A 10,122-nucleotide genomic window follows, 5' to 3' on the forward strand; every position below is an offset into this window, starting at 1 on the left:
AAAACACAGCGGCCAGTGCTGCGATAACCCTGCTGACAAACTGTCATCCTCCAGCAAGTAAAATATCCAGATGTCTCCCCAGCCTCAGGTGTGGGTGGGCTGGCCAGTGAAGCAGGACCCTCAGAAAATGGGTCCTGTTGAGACAGAGGAAATGTTTAACGTCCTACGGTTCTAGTTTAATGTCCTAGTAGGGTCTTGATGGCCTTCAAATGCCCCTTTGCAAACAGAAAGGTTTCAACACTTTCCCCACTCCAGCCTGGTGATCAGGACCCCTGGGAAGTTGGAGCTGAGCACAGATGTTTCTGCTCGAGCCAACAGCAGTGTCCACCTTGGGCTCCCAAAAGGTTGAAGGGAAACGGCCCCCACATCTCTGCCATCCTTGCGGGGCCCGCTGCAACGGAGCTGGGCTGAGGCTCTGAAGTGCTGCCCTGCCCCGTCGGAGCGGTACCTCCGGCCTGCTGAGCACATGGCTGCCTTTCCCAGTGGGCTGGACATACTCCTGCTCTCCACCCAGCTCCCTTCGCCAGTCATTGAGGAAAGTCTTTCCCCAGAATTCCCTGGGACTCTGCTCCAGCACATCCTTTACCCTTGTCCTTCCATCACACTCCAGCCCTAACTCGCTCCAGCCTCCATCCCTCAGCATCCGCTCTGCCTCCACTCTCTGCTGAGTACGCAAGAAGCTGGAGTCTCTCAGAAAGACACTGGGGAGCCCCCAAGACAAACCCTCAGAAGCCATTCGCCCCCAGCATTTCAGAGCGAGGCTGCTGGAAATGAATCATTTAGAACTAGCAACTGCAGTGCAGAACGTAATTGATACATCTCCTTCGTATCACCTATGCGCTGCAAGTGAGTCAAAGAAGGAGGCAGCTACAGGCGGGCTCGGTAAATAAATCTATCAGCATTCCTTAGGGTGTCTCACTTCCCTGAAGAGCACAATGAATACAATATAAAAGCTCACCTATCCCAAGCCTCCGCATTCATCTGCCACCGAGCCTTGCGCGCATTTCCAGTTGCACCGAAGGTAAGTCCATTGACATGGAAACTTTTTGAACCCCCGTGCAGAGAGGTTGCTCCACCAGTTGGTCTTGAGCATGTTCTCCATGAGGGAACCATGCCGGCTCAACGTCAGACGGGCTTCACCGAAAACCAGTTTGGTGTGCCAACAGGTCTGCCTTCTTTGCAGAAGGGAGTCGTAGTTGATACTCTAAGGGCACACCAATAGGGCGGAATTTTCAGTTGCTGTGAGTTTTATCAGCCTCAACATCCAGCAGGATCTACAGTGGGACTAAAGTTTTTAGACTGCCGTCTCTGAGTGTGTCAGCATCTGCGAATCTCTGGAAGTTCTCTAAGTCTTCCGGAAAGCAGTTTCTCTGTAACTGTTGTCATCTGCAGAACAGTCCCTGGGTGGTTCCCATTGCAGGTCTTTCCTGCTGTCTGACACGGGTGAGGGTGTTTATGAACCTGTCACTCTTGAAGGACTGCAGAAGATGGGGCAGATGGGGTATTTCCCAGTTATTGATCCATTTTTGATTTGCTGTGAAGGCTCGGCAGCATCTCCCAAGGGGTCCTTTCTGATAGCACTGTTTCTTGCAGGGTCACTGCTCAAAGATGTGCTCCAGACAGACATCCGGAGGCTGCCATGAAACATCCTCCCAGTCCAGTGGATGCCACAGTGGGGGCTCCTGCTGCCACGGGGGCAGCTCCTCCGGCTACCAGGAACAGGGCTCCTCCTCCTGGGGGGGCTCAGGCTCAGGCAGCTGCGGCGGGGGCAGTGGGGGCTCTGGCAAGATCATCATCAGCTCTGGCGGTGGAGGAGGCGGCTCCTGCTGCAGTGGGGGCTCCTCAGGCTACGGCATGGGAGGAGGATCCAGCGGGGGCAGCGGGGGATGCGGCCACAAGATCATCATTAGCTCTGGCGGTGGAGGAGGTGGCTCATCTGGATGCTGCAGTGGGGGATCCAGTGGTGGGTCTTCAGGATCAAAGAGCATCATTGGAGGTGGAGGCAGTGGAGGTTCCTCTGGATGGTGCTGTGGAGGGTCCTCAGGCATGGGAGGGGGATCCAGTGGTGGGTCTTCAGGATCAAAGAGCATCATCGGAGGTGGAGGCAGTGGAGGTTCCTCTGGGTGGTGCAGTGGAGGGTCCTCAGGAATGGGAGGGGGATCCAGTGGTGGGTCTTCAGGAGCCAAGATCATCATTGGAGGTGGAAGTAGTGGAGGTTCCTCTGGATGGTGCTGTGGAGGGTCCTCAGGCACGGGAGGAGGATCCAGTGGCGGGTCTTCAGGATCAAAGAGTATCATCGGAGGTGGAGGCAGTGGAGGTTCCTCTGGATGGTGCAGTGGAGGGTCCTCAGGCATGGGAGGGGGATCCAGTGGTGGGTCTCCAGGATCAAAGAGTATAATTGGAGGTGGAGGCAGTGGAGGTTCCTCTGGATGGTGCAGTGGAGGGTCCTCAGGCATGGGAGGGGGATCCAGTGGTGGGTCTTCAGGATCAAAGAGTATAATTGGAGGTGGAGGCAGTGGAGGTTCCTCTGGATGGTGCAGTGGAGGGTCCTCAGGCATGGGAGGGGGATCCAGTGGCGGGTCTTCAGGATCAAAGAGTATAATCGGAGGTGGAGGCAGTGGAGGTTCCTCTGGATGGTGCAGTGGAGGGTCCTCAGGCATGGGAGGGGGATCCAGTGGCGGGTCTTCAGGATCAAAGAGTATAATCGGAGGTGGAGGCAGTGGAGGTTCCTCTGGATGGTGCTGTGGAGGGTCCTCAGGCATGGGAGGGGGATCCAGTGGCGGGTCTTCAGGATCAAAGAGTATAATCGGAGGTGGAGGCAGTGGAGGTTCCTCTGGATGGTGCTGTGGAGGGTCCTCAGGCATGGGAGGGGGATCCAGTGGCGGGTCTCCAGGATCAAAGAGCATCATCGGAGGTGGAGGCAGTGGAGGTTCCTCTGGGTGGTGCACTGGGGGCTCCTCAGGCTACGGCATGGGAGGAGGATCCAGCGGGGGCAGTGGGGGATCAGGCCACAAGATCATCATCAGCTCCGGCGGTGGAGGAGGTGGCTCATCTGGATGCTGCGGTGGAGGATCCAGTGGGGGATCCAGTGGGGGGTCCTCAGGTGGAAAGATCATCATTGGCGGTGGAGGTAGCGGGGGGTCCTCTGGCTGCTGCAGCGGAGGATCCAGCGGTGGCAGTGGCGGTTCCTCGGGCCACTCAATCATCATCAGCTCCGGGGGTGGCAGTGGAGGCTCCTACCAGTCCACACAGCAGAAACGCCCCATTGTCATCCCCCACATCACATCCCACCAGACCAAGCAGACCTGCCACTGGCCCCCCAGCCACCAGAAGTAAGAGCCACAGGCAGCCTTGGCCCTCAGCAACAACAACCCCACAGCTGCCATGTCACGTTTTTCCCTCCAGACCTGGCTCTCATTGCGTGTTTCTTCCCAGCATCCTCTCTCCTCTCCTCTTCCCTTGATGCCACATCCCTTTTCTGATGCCTCCAGGATTAAGAGCCCTGCTGCTGGTGTGGGGATGCCTTCACTAAGGCTCTGCTGCTTTTCCAAAGAGCACTTCTTATATCTAATAAATGCAATAATATCTCAAATCTGCCTTTTGGGGGGATTTTGTTTTTTCTTGTATTCTCCTCCAGTATCTTACGGTCTTGGAAACCAGAAGTCCATCTGATGATATATTTCACTCCTCTCTCTAAAGACGATGATGGGTTCAATAGTGCACTGCTAGATGGCAGCTCTAAAGTCACCCAGTTTATAGCCCCAGAGAGTTTGCACCTTCATCTTCCCCTGGGGATCTGTGACATAGTAATAGCACAGCCCTAAAATATCAACAACCGCAGCACCCAACATCCCTTTGACGTCATGGTGGAGCCATCCCAGATCACGGCTCTAAGTCCTCTGAGGTACCAGCACCCAATGACCATGTCTGTGGAGCACTGAAGTGCTGCTGGGAGACATGACCGAGGCCATCAGGCTCAGTCATAGGATCATAGAATTGTTTGGGTTAGAAGAGACCTTAAAGATCATCTAATTCCAACCCCCTCTAGGAGGCCACAAGCAGGGCCACCTTCCCCCAGCCCAGGTTGCCCAAAGCCCCGTCCAGCCTGGCCTTGAGCCCTTCCAGGGAGGGGGCAGCCCCAGCTGCTCTGGGCAGCCTGTGCCAGGGCCTCACCCCCCTCCCAGGGGAGAATTTCTGCCTCAGATCTCACCTGAATCTCCCCTCTCTCAGGTTAAACCCCTTCCCCCTGATCCAGAGTCCCCCCCCCTTTCCCGCAGCCCCTTTCAGCCCTGGGGGGCCGCTCTAAGGTCTCCCCAGAGCCTTCTCTCCTCCAGTTGAACCCCCCAACTCTCCCAGCCTGTCCTCACGGGGGGGGTCCAGCCCCCCCAGCATCTCCGTGGCCTCCTCTGGCCCCGCTGGAGCAGGCCCGTGTCCTTCTGCTGTTGGTGCCCCAGAGCTGGACCCAGCCCTGCAGGGGGGGCTCAGAGACCGGAGCAGAGGGGAGAATCCCCCCCCGGCCCTGTGCCCACCCTGCTCTGGGTGCAGCCCAGCACACGGGGCCCTTTCTGGGCTGCCAGCGCCCGTTGGTGGCTCACAGGCAGTTTTCCACCCCCCGGCCCCCCCAAGTCCTTCTCCTGGGGGCTGCTCTCCAGCCCCTCCTGGCCCAGCCCGGGTTTGTGCTGGGGATTGCCCCGACCCCTGGGCAGGACCTTGCCCTTGGCCTTGTTGAACTTCATTAATTTTGACCAGGCCCACCAGCCCTGAAGAGAGGGATTGGGGCTGACCTTCAATATCAGCTGTTCCTGCCCAAGGTGGCCAATAACACCGTGTCTATGTCCGCATCCTTGCCATCCTCCCGCTTCCCTCCCAGCTCTGCAAACCTCAGAGCATCTCTACCCAGAGGCTGACCCTCACATGCTGAGTCAGCCAAATCAGCCCTGGGCCAGGCAGAAGGAAATAAAAAAAAAAAAAACCAAAACCAACAAGTCCCTCAGGCAGTTCAACAGACTCCAAATCATGCCTCCAGGCCTTAAATCCTTCCTTGCCCAAGCTTTTGAAATCTGCTTTGAAATGCCGAGGGCAGCACCACCCTGCGTACTGCTTTCTGCCCGGTAGACGTGGCCTGGACGTGGCCTTTTGCCAAAGCTGGAACTCACCATCCCCACGGCAAAATTACTCAGACCCAAACAGCCCTAGTCCAGCCTGCATAAGCCTGAGCACAACACGCTGCAGCGGGGACGCTGTGCCAGGCTGCACTACCAGTGTGACCACAGCACATATCCCCCACAGCCCTCTAGATCAGTGTCCCCGGTTCTTGGTGCTCTTTCCAAGCCAGAGGAAGGACACAGTACATGAAAATGCAGAAAGAAGTTATCTGGAGGCATAATCCAGCCACAGTGGGTTGAACTGTTGGGACATTCATACCTCCCCAATTGTCTCCAGGGCCCCTAATCGTTCTCAGAGCATCTCTAGCACCCTCACAAAATACCCAAGCTGGGCGCTTCACTTTTGACGCCCTTTTGGTTCAGCTGCAAATGTTTCCCTCAGAAAATCTCCCACTGGAGCCACCAGCGAGATGTTGGAGGGATCAAGGTGCTGTGTGGCCACCAGATGCTTTGCTTCCCCTCTCCCGGGTATCTGCTGCTGACACCCACCCTTACAGTGATGCCCTGAGCCACCAGCGCTGCCACAGCGCTGGTCCAGTCTCTCAGCCCCTTCCCTGAGCAGCACCGGGTCACCACCACTCTTTGCCCCACATTCACTAATTCTCTTCCTCAGAATTTCCTTACACCCATTCTCCCACTCACCTCCCCCAGTCTCCCCCAGTGTCACCACCTCGCTGGGGGCCAAAATAATCCTCCGTAGCTCAGGGCAGGAGCACAGGAATAGGATCATTAAGCAGAAGTAGCAATTACCGCTGCACGCAACGCAACAAGCAGCGTGAAGGAAAGATATCGATCAGATGTCATGAGTCAAAGCAAACACTCAAATCAGAATTTGATTAGCAAATAAATCCTTGCCATTCCTTAGGGTGTCTCACTTCCCATATATGCTAAACGCCATATAAAAGTTCCTGTCCATTAAAGCTTCTCATTCAGTCGACTTTTATCTTCTAAATGTGTTTCCAATGGCTGAGGAGGGTAAGTTTGCTCTTTTCTGAGTCTTATTTTCTCATATTCATGGGAGAGTTTTCTCTGATCTCTTGACACGTGCTTGCAGCAGTACCCACGCTGTCAGAGCATCCATAGCAAAGTTCTGGGGATCTGTATGGTTTCTTGCTGTGGTTGGGATCAGATCACTACAAAGCAAGGTGAAGTCAGGTCACTGGACTGGGAGCCATAAGGCTGAGCAGGCTGAAAACCCAGATGAGTCTGTAGTGGGACCAGCACACGGTAACTGCACAGTCTGTTTAGTTTTGAACGTGTTTGCAACGTGCGGGACACGTTTTTGATATTATTTAATAACAAGTCTACGTGGTACTTCATAATGGTCACATACCTCTATGGCTGTGCCGATTGCCTTATGTAAAAGACCTTCGGGGGTGCAACACAATGATGGCAATAACGCAACCCGCAACACCGTCTGGCATGGAAATTTTGATCCACTACTCTTGTAACAGTTTAAAAATGGAAACAAAGGATAATCCTTTCCATTTTTGCAGTTCTGCCATTACGGTCATGAAGATGGCAGTTATCAGGTGTTAAAAGAATATATTTCAGATTTTGATTCTCTGGAAATACACCCTGGAGATAAGGAAAACTGTCCCAGTAAGAGTCAAAACGCATTTGCATCTGAAGAGCAGTTAGGCAGTACCCGGTTTCAAAGCCTGGCATTGTTGCAGGCCCCCACAAAGCTTTTCTGACCACCCACTTCAAACCTCCCCACCAGCCATGACGCAAAAATGAAGCAAAACAGTGCAGGTTTGGGTTTGGGTGGTTTTTTTTTTTTCCTTTTTCAGATTTATCGCTATCTTCGAGGGAGATGTGCCCGGCGGAACAGGGGCTACAGCGATGAGATCTCACACCACAGAGGAATATGCAGCAGCAGCGGGGGCTTCTCAAACCTCCAGGGACATGGCTCCTTCTTCTGTGGTGGGGAAGGTTCGGTCATCTACAGCCGGGGACCTTCATCCTTCCAGCCCATGCCAACATCATCCCCCTACAGCGTTGCAGGGGAGTACAGATGTGGCAGTGATGGATCTATTGTAATAGCCAGTGGTGACAACGGGGGGACATCTGGCTGGGGCACTGCAGGGGGGGCAGTCCCAGTCTATGGCTCTGGGGGGGGAATAGGGTGCAGCAGTGAGGACTCGGGCTGGAACATCACTGGCAGCTCAGGGGATGGTGGAGGACCCAGCTGCCACAGTGGGAGATTGGGCATCGCTGCTGGAGGAGGATACGGGTACGGGTACGATGCATCACCGAGAGAAAGGGCCTTAACAAGAGGAGGGGTCAGTGGCGGATCAGGGTGCTACAGCGGAGGATCAAGTTATGGCATCGGGGGATACTCAAGCCCAGAGTTCAGCTCTGGAGGCAAGGGGTCCTCCCCGGCCATGCAGCAGAAATGCCCCGTGGTCATTCCCAACATTGAGGACCACCAGAGTAAGAAAACCAGCCAGTGGCTTCCCATCCAGAAGAAGTGACTGACCCAGCAGCTGCCCCTGCTCAAGCCAAAGTGCCCTGGATGTGCCACAATGTGGCGTTTCCCCGACCGTGTCATTACGGTCAGGGAGCTTTACGTTCCTCTCATGGGGATGTGCTAGCAGCATTGCTGCAAGCACCGCTGGGAAAAGGGATTTGGGTTTTGGTGACGGGAAAAGATTCTTCTCTCCGTCCCATTTTTGCTCATGGGTTGGAGAATAATAAAAACTTCGTAATCTGTGGGAAATTTCAGCATCTGAATAATTTCTTTAATTTCTGGCTCCTTCACTCAAAATACAGATACTCAAGGAATCTATCTTCCAACATTTTTAATATATATTTTACAGCCGTACTCAAATGTAATCCATATTGTAACAGGATTAAAATCCATCATTTTCAACAGCAAAAGAAGGTTCTTAATTTTGCTCTTGCTGGTCAGAGCATCCCCTGTGCTATCCCAAACAAATAAAAACATTGTGCCCTGCCAAGACCCTCTGCAAGGGTACGCAGGCCAGACTCCGCGAGCTATCTTAAGGAGATATGCAAAACTCCCAGCTGATTTCCGTCTGATTATTATTTACATTGTGACCTCGGGAGTGCAAGGTTGTTTACTTGGAAACAATTACACATCAGGTTCCTGTCCCCAAAGAGATTGCAGGTGATGTTGTAAACTGAAGCACGTAAAGCTTGCACCAGCGGCATGAGGCAACTCGAACAAGCTCGGTGGCTTCCTCACAGCGACCTGCTTCATGACATTTTTTATAGGATCAGGCCCTAAATTAGGCACAAGAAGATCGTTCCTCTGTGCTGTGCTAATGGGACAGTGCGGGGGAGGCTTGAACATCCAGTGCTGGTTGTTACACGGTATTTAACAAATATTTCAGGACTGTTCTCTGGTGGGTGTTTTTTTTACTCTTCAAAAATTAGTAATGAAGGAAAAAAAAAAAAAAATCCATAGATCTGTGCCCTTTTAAAAGGGAGACAAAATAGCATGAAGTCACACTGTAAAACATTTTTTACCATTGCTGCTTTCACCCACCTGTGGGGATTTTTGACCTTTTCATCTCAATGAAAATCAAGAAAACTTTGCCCTAATGTTTGTAAAACACCACAGATGACGAAAACCAAAATCCTCTGAGCTCCAGCCCCATGTTTGGTGCCACAACAGGTACCTTTCATGCTGTAAAATGCTCTAAGACTGTGGTGCAGGGAACATTACACAAGGTTTTGTCAACAGCCGGATTAAATTCCATCCTAAAATTAGACAGCGTTATCATTTATTTGCATCTACTTATACTTCTAAAATCTACCACTTCGTTATTGATTTCTGCTATTTTCCCTACTTCATCTGAGTGCATCAAAGTCAGAAAGCTCAAACAACTCCCAAGACACTTCCAGAAAACCTATGAGAGTCTGGAATATTTGAAAACTTCTCATCTGTACAACTAACTGATCAAAAAACCATCCCAAAATTTCAGTCCTCCCCCCAAAAATAGAAAACATTTAGAGTATTAAAAAAAGTCTATTTCTTATTCGCTGTCCCACCTGGCTGGTTCTTTGAGGCTTGTATCAAAAAGCACTCCTCAAGCTTAGATGTTAAACGAGCTAGAGGATATAATATTCTGATGGACCCAGGGGAGAAGGAGGATGCTCTTGCATCCAGAGCTTGAACACGAGGAGCTGGGGCTGCATCCCACTGCCTTTCTCTGCACACTGGAGCAGCTGCATCTCACCTCCAGCGCGAGGCTGGGAGCAGCGGAGGCCGGATTTTACACGCAGATACACACATGCGCACTTGCACACACAGATTTCCTCCCCGGTCATTGTGCAACGGGCGAGGAACGAGTCATCCCTCACGGCTGACGAACGGTGATAATGCAGGACTCTTCCACGAGCGTGTTGGTGCTCGCAAAAGCCGTGGCCCCTCTGCTTCGGCTGTTTGTAAACAGGCAGGCTGAACGGTAAACATGAATCTGGCTTCTTGATGAAAGTCACTAACTGGCGCCTCTGGATAGAAACTAAATTGTTTTAGATAGAGCAAGTGGGAGCCACCGCTCTGCTTCAGATGTTCAGTCGATCTCTGCCCAACTATGTGACTCCTGTGTTTGTGGAGGGAGCTAAGATGCAAAATGAGTAAAAACACAGAGTGAGTCCTGCTGAAGTTTCACGGCCAAGCTATTAATGGGAGGGAAAAGAAGAAACAGAGGCTATTGCAAAGTCACGGTTGCAGAGCTGATTGCACCAGGGCCAGGCAAGCGCCCCAGGCTTGCAGCAGTCCACTGCTCTGCACCCAGGGTGCACCCATCCTGCCCCAGGGAAGAGTTGGGTGAGCTCAAGATGCGTGGTGAGCCCGGGTGAGTGGTCTCTGAGCTAGCACTTTACTCACAGCTTACTCATGACTGCAAGGTTTGCCCAAGTGGCTTCTGTAGGCATGCAATTCCCACTGCGGACAATGGCTGCTGCAGAGGCAGGCAAATACCAA

The 10,122-nt window shown here is 52.8% G+C and overlaps 2 protein-coding genes across 2 annotated transcripts; both read left to right on the forward strand.

The window, feature by feature from the left end:
• Positions 1-1,608: 1,608 nt before the first annotated feature.
• Positions 1,609-3,336, forward strand: LOC141971589 (uncharacterized). The gene is made up of 3 exons (XM_074929030.1): positions 1,609-1,723; positions 1,817-2,375; positions 2,472-3,336. The coding sequence occupies exons 1-3, from the start codon at positions 1,609-1,611 to the stop codon at positions 3,334-3,336; spliced, it is 1,539 nt and encodes a 512-aa protein (XP_074785131.1).
• Positions 3,337-6,502: 3,166 nt separating this feature from the next.
• LOC141971450 (uncharacterized) lies at positions 6,503-7,642 on the forward strand. The gene is made up of 2 exons (XM_074928788.1): positions 6,503-6,580; positions 6,959-7,642. Exons 1-2 carry the CDS (start codon positions 6,503-6,505, stop codon positions 7,640-7,642), a joined length of 762 nt encoding a protein of 253 aa, XP_074784889.1.
• Positions 7,643-10,122: the final 2,480 nt, after the last annotated feature.

This window comes from Athene noctua, chromosome 29, assembly GCF_965140245.1.
Source record: "Athene noctua chromosome 29, bAthNoc1.hap1.1, whole genome shotgun sequence".
Taxonomy (NCBI): Eukaryota; Metazoa; Chordata; class Aves; order Strigiformes; family Strigidae; genus Athene; species Athene noctua.